The 19,921-nt window shown below is 37.3% G+C and overlaps 2 protein-coding genes across 3 annotated transcripts in view; one reads left to right on the forward strand and one right to left on the reverse strand.

The window, feature by feature from the left end:
* The window catches only part of tbc1d22a (TBC1 domain family, member 22a), a 142,458-nt gene extending 131,552 nt beyond the window's left edge, over nucleotides 1-10,906 (reverse strand). Inside the window, exons 1-5 of one of the 2 annotated variants that reach the window (XM_032589118.1) lie at nucleotides 10,620-10,906; nucleotides 10,127-10,183; nucleotides 4,440-4,623; nucleotides 3,401-3,653; nucleotides 556-738 (exon numbers count right to left, since the gene is read on the reverse strand). In XM_032589118.1, the coding sequence (XP_032445009.1) occupies nucleotides 556-738; nucleotides 3,401-3,653; nucleotides 4,440-4,623; nucleotides 10,127-10,183; nucleotides 10,620-10,681 (739 nt within the window). In that variant the 5' untranslated portion in view covers nucleotides 10,682-10,906. The remainder of the gene's footprint in view (nucleotides 1-555; nucleotides 739-3,400; nucleotides 3,654-4,439; nucleotides 4,624-10,126; nucleotides 10,184-10,619) is intronic. The other variant, XM_032589117.1, reaches the window with a different exon arrangement.
* A 1,920-nt stretch (nucleotides 10,907-12,826) lies between these two features.
* Nucleotides 12,827-19,921, forward strand: part of cerk (ceramide kinase) — a 43,562-nt gene continuing 36,467 nt past the window's right edge. Inside the window, exon 1 of the mRNA XM_032589119.1 lies at nucleotides 12,827-13,086. Coding sequence (XP_032445010.1) covers nucleotides 12,948-13,086 — 139 coding nt within the window. The 5' untranslated portion in view covers nucleotides 12,827-12,947. The remainder of the gene's footprint in view (nucleotides 13,087-19,921) is intronic.

Here is a 19,921-nt window from a genome sequence, read left to right on the forward strand (position 1 = left end):
AAGAAGAGATAAAAGCTTAATATTTTGATCTTTAAACTTCAGTAAGGATGGCTACATCATCATGATGTCGATCATCAATGATCATGCAACAAGCTACTGTTCTAGTTGTCCAAAGTTTGTTTCAAAGGACACAAAGTGAACTGTAAATAGGAAAAGATCTGGAGGAGTTTCCGGGCCACTGGGGTAGGAAAGTCTCTGGGGCTTGATAAACAATAAAGGCCTGTCGTTTGGGTAGAACAAAGGCCTGTCATTTGCTTTTGTTGTTGCTTGTGTTTCTAATCTGCATGTCCAGATGGCTGGATGACTTCCCCCCCACCAACACGCTACATCGTTAATAGCTCAGCACAGCTGGCGGACAGAGTGAAAAGCAAAGGAGTACAAGGAAATGAAGAAGTGAGAGAGAAAGAGAGAGCTTTTAAAAAGGTAAAGACAAGGATAAAAGCCAGACAATTAGTGAGAAATAATGAGATAGTCGGAACGGCTGTGGTGACCGAAAGGCTTGCAACGCAGACTCTGACAGATAAGTGGAGGCTGCTGGCTTTGACTATCGCTTACCCAGATCTGTGTTGGGCCCCGCCAGCAACTGCTTGAACTTATCCAGGCGGGATGCTTCCCTCTCGGTCATGGCCGGGGTGCCAGATGTGTTCTGGTCAGCCATGCGAGCCACTAATGGGATGACGGGCGGCCGATGGGGCAGAGACCTCTGTTTGTGGAGGCCGGCGCGCTCGCCCGCCGCATCTGGTTGAGGGATGGAGACGAGATAAAGAGACCGGTTATGTAAACCCAGAACCATTTCAGACAATGCGGACACCTTTTGCCGGCTGTAAGTGGAACTTAATTACAGTCGGCAGATCGTTGCACAGCGACTTGTTTTCTTCCTCTATGAAGTTTTTCACATTAAGACCACAAACCTCAATGGGTTTTTCAGGGATTTTGTGAGATAAACCAACACAAAGAGTGAAAATAATACATATTTCTAAGGCTGGAACAGTTAATCGGATTAATTGTGATTAATCGAATATTGAAATGAGCATCAATTTTCGTATCGGAATCAGAATAACCGGTAAAATATGTTGCAATCCCACATATTCTAAACATTTTTCTTTATTAATAAAAAAATCAAGAGGGCTACGATAACTCTGCTCAGGTGTGACAATGCATCCACATGTTGCACCCTCCAAAAATGTGGCTCCATGTATAAACTTCCATGTCCAGTTTGCCACTAGATGTTTACTGCACATAAAGGGCGCAGCAAACATCTAGAAGAAGGTGCTTTATACAGCTGTTCAAAATTCCAACTACAGCATGTGGACTGGGTGGCGTGGAGTAGGCAAACACTCCACACCACCCTGTTTTCACTTCCTTTTTGTTAATTCTTTGGCGCTACCGGAACAAAGGTACAATAAATATAATCAACGTTGAAGTGATACTTTCTGATGGTCTATCCAATAAAATCCCAATAAAATAAAGTCATGTTTATAGTTGCAGCGTGATAAAATGTGAAAATCTCCAAGGGATAGGAAAAACTTTTGCAAAGTTTATGGTTTAGATTCAAAATAGTTTATATCCAAGGTGTGACACATGTAGAAGCATCTAGTAAAAAGATGTCATTTCATCTTCTATCATTCATTCATTCTGTTTTCAAGGCGTCGCATGTTCAAACACAGGTCTAACATACGCAAAAGGACAAAAATCAAGCCAGATTGTTCCAGACTTTAACATTAGAGGCCATCTTCCTTCTGTCAGGATACACACTTAATGAAGTTCACACACAGGCAATCTGCCAAGAGCTGGAACAAAACCACAACACTTCTACTGCAGGCAGAGTTACACAAACGCATCATGGCAATTAAGAGGACTGGCGTCTAGCCGATTTTAATATCTTATCTGCCTTTTACAGGAACAAATAAAAGGCCACAAATCTGTTCTCAAGTACTTTATTTGCACTTAGAAAAATTAAAAAAGATCATTAAAGCAGGCAGCAGTTTCTCTGTAACTTAGTGAGCCCATTTAACAATACTTTATACAGTCTTAAAAATTCTCTTTAATGAAAAACGGCTGGAGAACGTAGCTAATGCTTACATGTTGTCACAGCGCACTATATTAATCATTTCTATTAGGAGAGGAAGGAAAACAGACAAATTATGGGCAGCACAGTCCATAATAAGCAAATAACACTGCAGCTTATGCAGCCCTTCGTGTCTCCGGCTCTGTCTAAACTGCCGGAAGGTAAAGGGGGCTGCTTGTGCGATCTGTCTCTGAACAGCAGAAAGTCTGAACAGCAGACGCCCAGACAGGCAGGCAAACGGTCTGCCACCATGTTCACCAGGCAGAACATCTGCATCTGCCAACGGTGGACACACCGCCGCGCCAACTGGCTTTATATCCTCCTCTAGACAAATATGGCGTTTGGAAAATATTCCGTCTGGTGACACAGCAACTCCTGCAGTCACTCTAGAATACATTTTGAGATTAAATCAAGCTGTTGGTTAAAACAGATAACTGATCAAAAGGAGGCAAGAAGATGGGAGTCATTTAGGAGATATCCTACCTTAAACCATGTTTTTTAGATTAATTTAACAGGTTAATTTCTGCAATTAGTAGGAGGAAATACGCAGATGGGTTATTAAGGCATATGCTGCCTCCTTTATCTCGCTGGTGAAGTGTAGATATATGAGCAGAATTTTACTTTTTCTTTTTAATTTATTTCCATTAATATATTTTATTATGTTTCTGCACATTGAAATCAGTAAAAGGTTTGGATATCCGTTTGCCTCAGGAACAGGATTCATTAAAGTGTTTTTGCAGGTTTCACCAACTCAAATTTAAGACTTTTTTAAGCCCCTTATGAATGGAATTTAAGATCTATTTCTCCACAGACAAGTACAAACTTCATCCAGCCAAATGTCGATAAATTTACACTTACCCAAGATAGGCACAAAACAGCTAGCTAGCTAGCAAGGGTATGTTAGCAGTGAGTTAGCTGTAGCCTCAACCAAAGACATCACATACATAAGTAAATGTATATATAATGTCTATGTCTGAGTGTGACTCAATCACACACAAAAAAATAGAATGTATCAGACAAATTTTGTCTTTACAGGACTATGATTAACTTATTAAAGGCTAACTCACTTTATTAAATGAATTTAAAACATTTTAAATTATTTTAATTTTAGATACATGTATCCAAGACTTTCCAAGGATGCTTTAAAAGCTGGAAAAACACACATTTTTACCCCTTTTTAAGTGTGCATTTGTATCATCTATCAGTTCATTTATATATTAGTTTGTTAACAAATATGTATATTTAAGTTCTAACTTTATTGTCCAAATCATTTCAAACAGGTGAGTGTGAAAAAAAGAACCCTTTTGTAGATCGGGTGTGTTGTTCACTCACCTCTAGGTGACCCAATTGGAGCTTCACTGTGGGATTTCACCAGACGGCTATCAGCGTAAGGGCTGCCCTGAGAGGCAAATGATGCATCTGGGCTGATTGCCTCCACTTCCTCCACTCTGAGATACTCATCTTCCTCTTCCTCCTCCACCTCCTCCGCCGCCACCTCCTCCTGTGCGTCTTCCTCTCCCTGACCCGGCTCTGTCGTGTCGTCTTGCCTCCGTCTCTCCTGCTGCTTGCTGTGATTCTCAATCACCTGCGCGGACAACAGAAAAGCAACGACCAACGCTGACGAGCGTCCGGATTTGGAGCGAAAAAAGGCTGGAGAAATAAAAGCACTTTGGAAAGACTTGTAAAATGAACATATTTTAAGATTCTAATGAATGAAATTTAAGATCTGCATGACGACAGAAATGTACAAAAGCAAGTACTACTTGTGAGATTGGCAACAGATGTTGAACGGCAATTTTGTTTACAAACTTTTAGACTTCATTATTCATAATTAATTTTATTTGACGTTTCTGTTGTGTTTATTTATTTTGGATATTTAAGATGTCTTCCAGTTCCTGATCTATGAGAATTATGCCAGTACAATAATGTTACTTGAAACTGGTCTCAAAACAGCTCCATTGTTTATTGCAATAACACAATTTATCGTCCAGTAGAATTTGTTATGGTGACAGGTCTAGGTGTAATAGCAGCTAATTAGAGGTAACTTCAGCCATCTTGAGTACAGAAGTTGTCAGCAGGCGACTCGACCTTTTGCCTGATGGAAAGTCTTCTTTTAGGTTTTAATGGCGCTATTAAATACTGCTGTCTGGTCAAAATTCACGACCTGTGATTAATGTATTTAAAGCCATTTTTAATTTAATTTACTTTAAGACATTTTAATGCTTTAGGACTTTTTAAGGAGATGCAGACTCCCTATTGAAGCTCAGTGATTGTTTTAAGAATCTGTAAACAGTCAAATCCTCTACACCTGATCAAAACCATCAAACTAAACCAAAGTATTTGGTTCAAACGGGAAAACAACATTATTTGCCTTATTCGCCGTCTCCATGACAACCTCAATGTTAAGGTTCTGTGCAGCCATGGCCAGCAGCTCGTCGTCATCGTCGCCGACATCCCAGGCGTCGCTGGTGATGCTCTCGAACTCCTGGAAGGTGGTGGCTTTCTTTGGCTTGCCTGGCGTGGCCGGAGGGGGTTTGTTTCCTGCTTTGATTAGACTGCAAGACACACAAGAGTGGACGAGTGGGAGATGATGGGACAAGAAGTTGGAGAGAAAAAAAACAACAAAAAAACAACTGGGATGTTATACGAGGAGGCAATGGAAGGGCTAAATTAGAACTATAGAAGTTTATAAATGCAGAAATGTATATTTTAGGAGCTAATCTGATGTTAATGTTTGCTGTTGAACTTGCTTTAGTAGCTGCGTTTTACCCTGTAAACATTATTGCAAACAAATAGCATGGACTTCCAAATAAGTCCAAACCCAGTAGGAAATTAAATGTAGGTCAAGCTTATTTTCTGTCTGGTTTAGTTCCTGATTTTATTACAATTGTGCAACACCGATACCACTCCTACACTCTTTTTTTTTTTAACCAATTTAAAAACAAACAAAAAAACAGCTTTGTGAGACGGCAAGAAAAACTGATCACTTTGAGAGCTGCACAACAGCAGCATGAGTGTAAATCCTACACTCATGATGTGCATGATCATTTAATTATACACCACAAATGCCATTAAGTTCTATAAATTAAACTTTATTATGAAGCTGTAATAACAAAATTGCCCAATCTTATTAGTCCTTGCAGTTAATAAACATAAAATCTAGTAAATCCTGCAGATCAGATCATTTCTTTAACAACTATTCACTATTCTGTGATTATTTCAGCCTTGGTGTTTGAACAAAATGTAAGCCGATAAAAACAAATAAGAGATGGCGGCGTCATGAATGTCATTGGAGACTGAATAAAGCACAAAGCTAACGAAGATCATGCAATACTGATCAAACATTGCATGCTAATGAATTTATTATGTTTTGATCCTTATTTGCCGAGTGTTCAGTTTGTACAGACAATTGTTTGTAATGGTGGTAAAAATCACATTTATTTATTTGTGGGAAGCCAAAAATGTGTTCAGAAGTGCTACGTTCTTGACGAAAGAATTATTCTTCTACACCCTGCCATTAAAAGTTTTGGTTTCTGATATTTCAGCTGCTTTCTATCCAACGTTGGTGTCAAATTTGTTTTGTAAATTGCATTTTGCATGCATGGGTAATGGGTTGTTTTGATTTTCAGTTAATTAAGGGTAGCATTAATCTATGCATAGTTTGATGATATTTTTTTAAAAAAATCACTTCTTCATTCATAGAGCAGAACGACTGGCTTGAGGCACGAAGGCCAAAACAAAAATGAAACCTGTGTACAGTTCACACTTCCTAGGGGAATTACTTCAGAATATTTCATATTTTTGCTGACCACATTAGTAAGTATAAAAAAAGTAGAATATCATTAAATAAAACATGCAAATGACAGAAAACAAAGACAATGCAACTTAAACTTACTGATGATTGAAAATGAAAAGAAGGGAATACCAAACTGTGGCTTCAATATAAAACAAAAGTTCACAAGGTGAAGAAATTTATGGGGTTTTTCCCAGTTGGGAGAGAAACAAACATGGGAGACATAACTTTAACTCTACCAGCCTTCAGGCAAGCATCATTTCTCCTCTGGTTCTGACCAGCGTTGTTGCTCAGATGCAAATAAGCGTCTGCACCCGTGTTTCTCTCAAACACAAAAAAAGCCAGGCAGCCGTGTAGCGTCTGCTGTAAAACAGCAGCAGTGAATGTTGCTGCTTATATTAATATTAGAAAGGTCTTTCATATGAAGATATATTACAATAAATTAATTGGACTCTGCAATTCAACACGACATCATCTATATATGGAGTCGTGCTCCAAAGGCCTTTGTGTTATTAAAGTGTTAAAATATTTATTTTCATTAGAAAAAAAACAAGGGGGGCGGGGGGGACTAGAGTGTCCATATTTGATAAGTTTGTGTTTTGAGTTTTCTGGCTCTGAAATATGATGACAAACATTTTCAAAGTCTGGCCAAAGCAACATGGAGTGGGAAATATTCAAAGGTTACGTTCATATTTATGTAGTTAAAATATAATACAGTGAAGCAGCTATCCATACACTGAATATTAATTCTTATGCTCTTAATTCTAACTAAACTTGAAGCATTAAAACTAACAAATGCATGACCAGCATTAAATGGCAAATGGTAAACATTTTTTACTGCATTCCATACTTTAAGTAGCTGCAAAAAAATAAAAAAATAGGTCAAAAGAAAACAATCATCACAAAAGAGATTTAATTAAACTCAACCTTTCTCTTGGGAGGATGGTGTGAAGGGAAGAATCTGCTCTGACTTCTTACAAAGACAACAATGATCATAATAAAGAACAAAAAGAAATGCACCCGCACTGGCTTGCTTTCACCGTGATTGGAAGAAAGAAAAAGTGTGAACCTACACAATGACATAAAACATAAAAACAAATTAAATCCAACTCCTCTGTGGAAATCTACATGATTAAGCATCAACGAGAAGAAAGGAGATTATAATTAATTTTTACTTCATCATTGCCAGGGGTTTTGTGTCTGTCGGTCATTGAGAATAAACATTTAATCGCTTCCGTTTTTCCTTTATCGTTTGACTTTTTAAAGTGATTCAATTTGATTCGGTAGCAAAAAGGAGCGATTCCAAAGCCATTCCTAATTTCAGTTTTGAGTTATTCTTCCTGAATTTGTGACGAAACAAAAACAAAGCCTCAGTAACAATACAAAATCCATATCGCACTTAAGAGTAAGCTGTGATGTGAACCTCAAGCATCACAACTACATATATTTAAAGAGAACCACTACTGGAGCACTGTGTACTCAAAACGCTGGTGGACAAAAACTGTTGTCAAAATTTCACATTTTGTCATTAATTACCCTAAAAATACAGCCCGGGAACAAAGCATATTTGTGTGATAAAATGACCTAGTCAAAGTTCAAACCTTAATCTACCTGATTATCTGCAAGAGTGTGTGCAAAGACTTGAAAATTGTTGTTAATGAATGCTCTACAGTTTGAGCCTGACTTGTTTTGTAAAGAATGAGCAAAAACAGATCAGCAAATGACATTCCTTTTTTTTTTCTTCAAATGCTTGTTTACATTTTTCAAACTTGTCTTTTACATATCTTTATGTTATTTCCTTATTACAGCATAATAGAAATTAGAAAAAAAATAAAAACACAATTTTGTAAAAAACAACAACAACAAAAAAAACAATTTCAGGTTGTTACAGTGATATAAGCCACGCAAAAGTAGTAGATAATTTTAAATCACAGAATATAATCAATTTAAAGTTTCTAGAAGTGCAAACACAATTCTATTTTTTTTATATAAAAGGGAAAAAAGAAGATTTATCCAGCTGCAGTTGTTGATGTTTCAAAAAAAAAAAAAAAAAAATCCACATTAGACTGATATTTTATGACTATAAAATGTATAATGTGTTATTTGCAAATATGAGAACAAACATTCAAGGAGTCAGCAGTTTAAAAAGATAAGTTGGTATCAACAATGAAAGCCATCTACAAATCAAAGCTTCAGGAAATGAATATATGACAACATCTGCTAGAATGTTTTAATATTTACTATGTCCATGTAATAAATATGTCTGTGAAGGTAAGCTATATCCATAACACAGTTACACACTCCCACCAACGTCTGTCAGAGATTATGTAACATCTTGTTTTCACTTAACATGAATAAATCTTGTTGTGTGCCAAAAATAAATCGGAAATGTTTTGTTCTTTGGAAACAACAAGATTTTCTTGTAGAGTTGGTTCCAGTGAGACTTCAGAACAATTTCTAACCAATAGGGCACCAGAGCTATCCTGCAGGACCTGACATGTGACATTCCTAACATGCATTAAAGTCTTGCCCATGTCATACCAGTTTTTGTTTATGTCAACTGGCAAAACAAACCGTTTCACATTCTTGACTTGGGCGTGGCTGCCATCCCTTTCAGCGATGTCATCAAGAAGTTCAAGTGGCTTCTTTTAATTGGATCCCAGTAAGTTCCAACACATTTTGGGATGGAAAAACAATCTCAAAACCAAGGAGGTCCATTTGAAGTAATTTGACATTATCTACTTATTGAATACTGATTAGAAATCTGGTTGTGAAACTTCAATAATATCTACCAACAGGAAGCCAATCTAAGATTATGTGGTTTATCTGGGCTAAATGAGGATCAGAGCCATAATCAATGAAACTAGGTTGTACAATCTATTGGGGAAAAAAGCACAAATAAATTCAAATATACAAGAGATTTACATACTTATTTCTGCAAGATTATTTAATTCAATAATTCATCTAAATACCTAAAGAAATTAACTGATATACAACGATTAATAGGTAAGAAACTGCATCCTTAACGGTATGAAATGGTAGTCCATTAGGAGTAATGAAGCAAAACCTAATAAACACCTCAAACCCATTTATTAATTCAAACATTGGTGAGTTCCCCTGCTGTGCTTTAGTGTACAAAAAAAGGAAAAAGCAGAAAAGACTCAACATTTGTATAAAACCTGGAACAAAAAAATTATAATAAACGTCTGTAAATAAAACTGTGATGAAGAGCGTAGCAACACAGGTAAATAGCGAGGCAAAAGCTGCCCATTGACCTCAAATACTGTAGTAAACTTGTAAGATTACATCTGAAAATGTTTGAGGAAAAAAAATGAACATGTGAAAGCTTGCATTGTTTACAATCTCACTTGTATCCAAAAATCTGGAGAATACAGCAAAGCAAAAGGTCTTCACTGGTTTCTGTGTAGATCTAGCTACAAGTGTTTCTTTCAAGACTTATAGCAGAGGCTCTTGTACTTCCACTTCCTCCTTTTCATGTGGTTTCATTTGGTTATTTATTTTGTGTCGGAGTCGTTGCAACAGAATGGACTCCAGTTTGCTGACTCTACAGAGCCGATCAGTCTCACTCCAACCGTGTACACTTTACAATTAATAACCACGAAATACATCTAAATAATACAATGTGGAGATGCAAACCAGACAGGTCCCACTCTATTAAAAGAATGTTAAATACCAAAAATGTGTTTGATTTTGTTTAATTTTTACCAACTTCTTAAACTTGGAAGGCAAAGATTTGAAATCTGAAATCAGATTTATTCCAGATGAGGTTTACTTTGATGGAGAATGCTAGCAGTCCAAAAAGTGTTCTTTGGTGGGACGTTTTACAGTTACAATGATTCTAATGTCATCCTGCCTTGGAGACAAAGAAATTTTCTTATTTAAACATTTAAAGAATAAGTTTAGTAAAATAAAACCCCTAAAACCTTTCAACACAGAGTCTGAGTTTTACAAAACATGAAGCAAATTATTTGGGAGAAAGAGAAAACAGAATATTGCATGCTTTAAACCTGCTACCACAAACGTATAAACAAAAATATATTTTAGTAATTTCCAGAAACACCTTGACTGTCTAGAATAGATAATGTATACACAATCCTACAAGTTCATTGGCTTAAAGAAATAATGGCCACCAGAGCCTAGTTTTTACTTGCAAATGGAAGATGACGAACATTATAAAGTGCCTAAACAACTCCAAAAAGATTGCAACGCATTTTTCTAGCACTGATGAAAGAATCTGAACTCACTTGGCATGAAGAAGCGGGTCAAAAGGTGGATGCTGTGCGCCGTAAACATGCTGAATACTGAGGAAGTAAAGCAGAGAGAGAGAGAAAAGGAAATGAATGGACTCATCCGTTCAGGCTAACTATGCTTGCCTCAATCTGTGCAAAAGGATACGTTTTCGATTTCTGGAGACGAAAACTACTATAATAATACACCTTTTCATAATTCAGTCAGTGACTGCAGCAACAGACACAACTTTGAACCTACTTCGGGGAGATTTAAGAGGTGCTAGCCCCTGTTAGCATCGCAGCTCTTTGACAGCTGTAAGCAGGAAGATGTAAGCGGTACAGAATGCAATAGTGTAACATGAGCAGTGCCACGTCAGTTTAGTCAAAACTGGCCAACTTTGTGCACAACGTTAAGGCCCTCAGTTAAAGTGAAAGCTGCGTGTGAAGCTCCACTAAGAGAAGCTAGCTCTGCTAAGCTAGCCAGCAGAAGGGGGAACACGTCACTTACCTGCCAGGAACCTTGGCTGCGTTTCTTTTCCAGAACTGTTTCTTGTTCCCGTCGCTCGACATTTTCCGCCGACAATCCAATAAGTCTCGAGCTCAGGCTCCCTGACCCTGTCCTCGTCTCAGAAACGCTTAAATTCTCTGTATTTACACCAGCTCTCCTCCTCCAAAACTCAGAAAGCTGCCATGTTGGTACTACCGCATCGGCGAGTAAGCGCGACGGCGATTGGCTGGAGCGACGCTTTCTCTTGGTCAGCCAATCACAAGTGAGTTCGCCTGTTTAATTATTTCAATAGACTGCTGACGTCATGTTTACTAAAACGACAGGCTGGGTCTCGAATAGGAGACCACCCATAAATATATCTGTGGAGAAAACCAGCATGAGGACCAGTGTGTCCTTAAAAAAATCAAATAAATGTTTAATGATTTAATCAATTAAATGATTTAATCAATTAAATGTTTAATGTTTAAGAATAGGCTCATTAGTCTGAATGTTGTTAAAAAAAAATAAAAAAATGACTGCGGACCCTTAATTAAACAATTTTCTGCTTTATGTCACCAACCAAACTAAGTCCATCCCCTTACTGTCTTTTCTAACTCCTACTAAAGATAATTATCAAATACAAACATTTCCTAAAGTTTGTTCAAAGCATAGACTAGAGCAGAAATGGCTGATAATTAGTTCTCGCTTATATACATTTCATGTGTTGGTGTTTAAATATAAACCAAAAAAAGTCCTTTAAGTCACTGTTACAGTCAATTTCCTAACATTGACAATTTGATAGAGGATGGATATGTGGAAAAAAACAAGAGCACTCACTTTGTCCTACATTACTGTGATGCTTGTGAAAGCTGCAAGTATGCTCTTGCAGGAATACTTAAATTTTTAAACTAAGAGTGAACATGTTGGATTTGATATTGTTTTACAGTAATTTAATATATTATGCCCTGTTTTGATTTATATGTCAAACTGTGCAAGAATGGGATGAAATTTCCAAGAATTTTATCCCATGAAAACACATCAGCTTCTTGATCCTGGTATAAAAAAAAAATAAAATAAAATAAATATGTGTTCAGTGAAATGTGGAGTTAGAATTTTCCCCTACCACTTTGCATTAAGAACTAAAAATTCAACGTGGCTTTCATCTGGGCAGATCACATTCTTCCGCATGTTTCTGTGTCCTCTACATAGCTTATGGAAAATTACAGACTTCACTTCTTATTGCTCCCTCCCCCCCAACAATGGCTGAGTTCTTTCTCTTTGCGTGACCTTCAAAGTTGTATTGCCTAATCTGCTTTGAAACTTCTTTAAAACGTTTTCACTTGGCCAGTCCGGCGTGCTTCCTGGACTTAATCACGCTTTTGTTCAATAACGTTCTGTAAACCTGTCAGGCCTTTACAAAACAGCTGAATTTGTACACAGAAAAAAAATGACTTCTGAAGGCAGTTTTACTCTGGCTTTTATTTGGGGTGTCAGAATAAAGTGTTTTTCTCACTAACAAAATCTACTTATGAAGGGTTTGGTACACTTTTAGACAACAATTTGACACAAATTGTGTCAAAACCCAACACAATAATGTGTCTATATAAGAATGATGTACTGTGTAAAATTCGGACACATTTCCTGCTCTAATAAATCAGCAAAAGTTTATGTTAAAATTATTTAATACAAAAACTGTGCTTCTTTACAAAATGGTGTAAATTAATTTTAATATATCAGCCTCATTGATGAAAAAAGCTAGCTTACACTCAATCTGGTGTAAAGCATACTTAAGTAACTTTTTTTTTAAAATTGCACATTGTCTCTGTTAAACTAATAAAACAAAGAAAAAACAGTGGTGGACGCTTTAATTTACTGTTTTTCCTATGGAAAGTTCCAGAAATGCAGACATCTAAGGAGTAACGTTATTGTTCAATGGTCTCTAGCTCATAATCTGTGAGTCCAGACCTTGAAATAAGACAACACAAAGACAAGACTAAACCAGATGTGTACTTGATGATAACACAGAAAATTAGTTGTAAATCAATACATTCTTTTAACAGAGTAGTTGTAACGAGACAAGATATAAATTATTTGCAAGGCAACTTTATATTCATGTCGTGAAAACTAAAGCGATCATAATAGAAAGCGGACCAATTTTTTTTGTTGTTACGGCGTAGTGAGTCATCTCTCCGCAACGATCTTTGTTGACGTCTGTCTGATAATAGGCTACTTCGCAACCGGAGTCGCCAAAAAAACACAGACGCTGGACGCTCTTCGTTACGCGGGTCGTAACAAAGTTGGAATGAGCGTGTTTTTTTATATTTTGTTACTGCGACAACTAATGACACCATGGAGAACAACGACAAAATAATTTGCTCGGAGCTTTTTCAGAAGCACAGAAAGGTAGAAGTCGTTCTCTACCCGGCTGTTCTTGCGTGGAAGGAAATTGAGAAAAGCAGTAAACGGAGCTCCGGGACCTGCGAATCAGGTAAGGCAAACACAAGGACACGGCTGGAGAAACAGAATTATGTCAACTTGTATTTGTTCTGTGAAATTAAACTACAGCTTTTCGTCATTCTGAACGGCAAACTGCTATTTGCAAAGCTGCATTTCCTCCACTTGGTTGACCTTCAGTACATGCAACTACTGTTCCTCTAACAGAAAAAAAAAAAAAAAAGTATCTTTGCTTCCTATCTGGTTTCACACACATGTATAGTGAGAAAGAGTCAGGTCATATAACTGTTATAACGAGTCACTCCACAGGTCTTTACAAGAAACTAGGGCTCTCGCTGTCATTCATTAACTCATTCGTAAAATGTTAAGTGTTATTTTTAAGCCCTCCAGTGAGGGCTTAAAAAAAAGCACCAATATGTTAGGTATCATTATTAAGTGTACTAAAAAATACATATATATTTTATAAAGTAGATAATATAAAGATTTCTCGTGCACGTTCCAACATCAGGTTCCAGATACTAATTTGGACCAAAAGTGACACAATTCCAATCTGGTTAAATATTTGTGATAATGTGATAAATTAAATCAGAAAAGCTTAGATTTGAAAATATTTACTTTATTTCAAGAAATAAAACAGCATTGCTGTAATAAAGCCTGCGTAATAATTGCATCTTTTTTCTTGTTCCCAGTGTTGTTGTTTTTTTACATCTATCTTTAGTCCAAGTGTTTGAGTTTGCCATCACCTCCTTGCCATCACCCTAATCTTTAGCTCTCCCTACAGATTCACATCCAATTCAAGTGTTAGTATTACTTCCAGTCAGAAGAAACATGCTGGTAAAACTCAAAGTTCACCTTAAATTTAATATTACCAGTGGTATAAATAATTTTGGGACAAACTGTGCAGCACAGAAATAAACAATGCTTAAATAATTTACCAAATACATGATTAAATATGTGTTGATGCATATCTTGAAGTTTTTTAACTGTCATCCTTTCTCATCAAAGTCAGTAGGCAGGGCTAACAGTGCTAGTCACAAGGTGATTGCTTTGCAGCTAAAATGCTGCTCAGGATGTTCAATCAGATATTTGTTACCATTTTTGATAGGTCAGGGTGCTTGTATTGGTAATTGAATGATTAATCTAAGTGTAGAAAATGTGAAATAGTAATAATAATAATTGTTATTATTATTATTATATTATAATAATAATAAAAAGTTACTACAAACCACTTTGAGGAAGAGAAATCTACAAGATACGCTTTATGTTTGTTTACGTTGATGACATCACCAGAGGGAAAATAATCCAGCCTATCAGATTTGAAGAAATTTGATTCAGTACATGTGAGCAACAAAATTAAAATGTCAAAATAACAAATAAGTTGCCGAGTGCCTTTTGTGATGTTATCAAAGCTTTGTTTTTGAAAGGGTACATTTTTATTTTCAGTAACATTTTCCATCTGAATCAAATAATAAATAGTAAACTAACCATGACCTGTTGTTCTGTAAGTTAATTCAATTGATTTTCCAACAGAAAAAAAAAGGCTGGTAACTTTAAACTTAAAGTAAGCCTAAATATGTACAAAAATACAAGTTTGGGGGGATTTTTTATAGCACATTTTTGGGCAAATTACAAAACATTGTTTTAATAGCAAGCTGTTGTTTCCCACTCAGCTAAGCTCAGCATGCACAGGTTTAATGGTCTGATCCTTTAGTGTCTCTTTACTTTTAATGGGGATGGGAAACAGTCCCCCAAATGTTTCTGTCATTTCTATCAGGCAACTTCCACTTAATCGGGTCTTCCTATATCCCCCCGAGGCTAATGTTTGTTCACCTAAATGGCTTCCCCACTCGGCAATTACTGTAGCATATCGAGTGGAGTGATTACAGCTGCCGCCGCACGCTTCGGTTCGAACCCAGCCATTGACCTTCCACAAAGTGGTATCAAGTGCCCTATAATAACCTGCCATAAAGACTTCCATTTATTGAGTCAGCGTTCGACAGGACTTCATCAAATCCTGCCAGTGATTGCAGGTACAAGAGCGGGTCAGTTTACACCAGAATTAGGCACCGGACACGGATGTTTCTCGGCCAATTAAAAAGTTTAAACGCCACTGATAAAAAAATATTTAAAAAACGGCCTCGTCTTTGCTCAAAGTTAAATAGCAAAATGATTCCCGCATTTGATTGTGTTTTTTTTTTTTACAATCGATTAGCTTTATGTAGAATGAGAGAGTGGCAACAGGTGGATTTTTTTTTATTATCCTGAACTCTTTGCACTTAGCCAAACAAGAGCGGCTCAGTTTTCACATGCAGCAGCTTTGCATATATTAATGAGCTTCACAAACTTTCCACTCTTCCTTCTTCCTGCAGGGCTTTTCTGTGTTTACACTGGGACAATGTAGTAAACGTTCACTGCTGTCCTCTGCATAGTAATTCTAAAGGGGATCTCCATAGCATTTAAAAATATATTTAACATTTTATATGTAAAAAACTATATATAATCGTCTAAATTTTTTTGACTGATTTATTATAAACACTGAATGAAATGCATACATACATACATACACACACACACACTTCTTAGGCAGCATTATTGATGTTGCAGCTTTAGATTTGATCTGATCTTGATTGTTGCTTGTTTAGATATGCTGAGAGAAAGAAGTGTGGAATAGCATCACTGGTTTTTGCTTGAATTGTTCACACACACACACACAAAAACTTTCACCTAGAAGCTTTAAATATATCTGAAAAGTGTGGTGTGCATTTTATTCAGCTCCCTACTGCTTTGATACCCTTAAACAAAATCCACCAAGCTCGTCTCCATGGCGCCACCAGGATGCTGCCACTATACTGGCCTAAATAGAATCCAGCAGAAAATGTGCCGTATAAAAGTATTGAGAGGGAACCTTGAGGCTAGCTAATTTGATGGGATTTAATTTTACTGGATTTATTTAGGGGGTTGAAATAAAAATGGCATGTATGTTTTAGTTTCTAAAAAAACCCAAAACTAAATCATGTATTATTTTTACTTCCCTTCAAAGATACAGTATGTAGTATATTGTGATGGTCGTTTGGACAAAATTGCAATAAAACACATTGAAATTTAGGTTTGCAGTGCAAAGCACTCCATCTTAGTCCAGCTAAAAATGTTCAAATTATTATTCAATAGTTGACTACCTTATACATGTTATGATTAAAATACATGAATTGTGTTAGTTTTTCACATAGACTCATCTGGTATAAAAAAAAATGATAGTTTGGTGTAGATTTAATTTGTGAAACGGTCACCTTTGCATGTTGCTTTGATGCTCTGCTAACTGAATAATATTCTCTATGTTGCATGTATCAGTTTGTGTAAAATACTCTCTTTCATCCGCACTCCATCCTTATCCCAGTCTATCCTCCTTTCACATGCTCTTAAAAATGATGTAATCAAACTGCAACCAAAATCCAATAAGCCAAGTTTCCCGATTTAAACGCACGCTTTGGTCCAATTACAAAAACACATTTTACAATCAATAGTTTACATCAGACAAACAAACGTTGCCTCATAACTTATCTGCTGCTGTTGGAACAGAACTAATGACCCGTTCGAAATGGTCTGCTATGAAATTACTTTCCAGTGATGGTATTTCACAAACGTTGCTTGTTCCCGTTCTCTGACTGCACTTGTTTATGGCTACAACAGTGGTGTCAAGCCACTCGGCAGGTGAGCAGGAATAACTGGATAGTGTTGCTTTCTTTTCAAACCTGAGCTCGCCGATCAACTAAACAACACCATCACGCCCTGATTGATGCGCTGCTACACAGAATCAAGCTTTAGTCTCACTTGCGCCTCCTTTTCTTGGAAGCAAAAGCTTCTATTATCCACAACACAGCCAGGTTGACTCTTAAAATGAAAAAGGGCTACACAGAGAGCCACACATAGCCTGCATGGGTTTTTGTGAATCATTTCTTACGGTGTTTTTTTTTTTTTTGTGCCTTTCTTCTATGTATTTGTGTTTTGATCCTGTGGTATTTAGATAAAGAAACTGCGGAAAAATAAAAATGTTATAGTATGTAAATCTAAGCGTAGGGTCTGGACTACTTCTCAGGTACAAGTAGTGTTTACTATTAGTCTCTAAATCCCACTTTTTTTTCTTTTTTTTTTTATAACCTACCCTGCAAGAAATGTGTGCAAAACCATTGTGATAGTTCCAATTGTTTAAAACATATAAATTTTATTTGTGTAAACTGACAGTAACGTTTACACAAATAGTCAACTTCTTGACGTTTCCTAGTATTAACACTTATTTGCTTGTACTGTTTCGTTTAAATTCCAAGAAACAGATATGCACCACGTCATATTTGTACCTCAGTGCAAAAGCAAGTTCCTAGAAATTCTGGTCAACTTTTAAAGTGAATTACTGGAATTGGTATTCCAGGAATGACCAATTCCTGTAATTTACTTTAGGAGTAAATTACTCCTCATCTTAACGTGTCAACAAATGACAAGTTAAGATGATCTCCAACGAGTCATCAATACACACTCCGCCAGATTGCTGAGGCATCGTGATAATCGTATCGCTAATCCACATTTTGAAGAAGAATTTGGAATATACTGATATGCTATAACTTGTTCTGACTAGAACTTTCCACAAAGTGAATTTGAAGTTTCATTGCACCACTAGCGACTGTTCTCCTGCTATACCTTCCTCCTTGGTTGTCCTTTCTTCTCCATCTGTTTGCCGAAGCGTTGGCTCAACAAACACCGCTGTGCCTGGGAGAAATCCGCATGTCTTGTTTGACAGCTCACTGCCATGTGTACCCAGGCAGATCTGTGCTTTGTAATCTAAAGCTGGTGCTCAATGCACAGGCCTGTCTGTGTGCCGAGAGATGGCTGCAGAGAGAAGGAGAGCGCGAAAGACACAGGGAAATAAACAGTGCCAGGAAATGACAGCTGGGTACCGGGTAAATTGTGACAGTTTATGCCGCATCACTGGCAGCATTAAGGGATCTCCAGTTGCATTGATTGCAATTATTTACCTAAGACTAAGGCTGCAGGGGTTTGACCTCTGAAGCTAATTAAACCGACGCAATCATGTGTTTGTGGTTTGTTGTGTAGTTCTGAAACTTCAATCCGGTTCAAGGACAGGGTTTTTTTTTTCTTCTAACAAAAAGAAGAAGAAGAAAAAAGGAGAGCATTTTTCCGAACTACATAAGCAGGTTTATCAGTTTTGCACCCGCGGTTAAATCTTATCTCGTCCATCGCACTCGTGTTACGTGTCATTTGGAGTGCAAGATGCAAAAGCGGCGCAGGAGTGACATCAGCCTATGCAAACACCTACAAAAGCATGGGAGCATTTCCTTAAGCTCGCAGCAGCTTGTCCTCTCACACATTGTCACTGCAAAACCACAGTAACAATAAAGGGATTACAAACTGATCCACTGTGTACTGGGAGGTGTGGCGAGAACAAGAGCAGAATGTGAATACGATGACAGCTTGTTGTTGTGAGAAGGTGAGGCCTGGGGAGCACATTGTCAGAAATATCATTATCATATGCATAAATATAAACACAAAATCACTTGTGCAAACATGGAAATCCTGCAGGTATGGTGTTCTTATCGAAATCAGTGTTGCTGATCTAAGTCTTTGATTTGTGCCTCATAGTTTTTTTTTTTCTGGGCTGATGAGACAACGTCTCTTGTTGGGCCTTTTAAACCCCCAGCTGTATGACAAGCAATTCAGATCTTATGTGAATGTGAAGCAATGTCTGTGGAATCCTGTCAGGTAGGATGGCACCTTGGTTTTTGGGAAAGCAGGATGAGCTGGATAATAAGCAGAATGCTGGCACTCTCGCACAGACACGAGTGCTTGTTAGAGGTACAACGCATTCTCTGATCCCATAGGTTCTCATCAGGTCAGTCCTGACTGAAACTAGTGCTGTTATATTTATCAAATCAGGGGAAATATAATCGCTCATCACACAGTTGTTAGGTTATACTTATGCACGGCATCCTCAAACAAACAAATGTTATTTCTCGTTGGTAATTCTCAGCACAGGAAAAATTACCCTTCAGAGGAACCTCAAGGATATTTCCCAAAAATTGCAATAGAAAGTGCATCATGGTTTGTTGTTCATTTAGGCACCAAAGCCACAGAACAGTCTAAAATGGCTGTGGCTCTTTCAGCAGGATGCTGCGCCGTGCTACATAGCAGAAATAATTCAGTATTGCTTTGACCTGCACAAGTTTGTAGGTGATAAATTATTGGATCATGCATTTTTAGGGAACAAGTTAAACCTAAAGATCTTACAGAAATCTACTAACAATGTTAGGGGTAACAACCACAGCATACCTTCAAGAATCTCACAAAGTCTATGCCTAAACTGGTCATATAGGTTTTCACCGTTAAGCAATAACTTACAGGCTACTAGAATTATTCAGTGGTCATAATGCCATGATTAATGGAGTTTATTTGGAGATGTAACATTTGGGAGAGGAGAAGCATGATGTATTGTTATCTCCAAGAAGCAGGATTGACTTGTCTAAAAAGCCACTGTCTTCTTGATCAGCAATTTTTGTTTTCCAGACTGCATTCAGTCACCATGGTAACTAATTGTTGTTAAGGTTGATGGGTGGCAGTAGTTTCCACCACTTCCATTACTGCTTCCACTTAGTCAAATAGTCTCCGTAGCGTCAAGATAAAGATCCTCAGCATATCCAGTCCTTTGGTTAGCTAATGAAATAGCTACATTCACAAATATGGAGCCTATATAGAGCATTCTGTGCATCCTCACTCAGTCCCATCAGCTAAACTACCTTCACAGCACTTGGCAATGCATCTCGTCCACCTTAGTTAGCTATATTTCCTCTTTCATTCATCATAGA

Source organism: Xiphophorus hellerii, chromosome 17 (assembly GCF_003331165.1).
Source record: "Xiphophorus hellerii strain 12219 chromosome 17, Xiphophorus_hellerii-4.1, whole genome shotgun sequence".
NCBI classification, from domain to species: domain Eukaryota; kingdom Metazoa; phylum Chordata; class Actinopteri; order Cyprinodontiformes; family Poeciliidae; genus Xiphophorus; species Xiphophorus hellerii.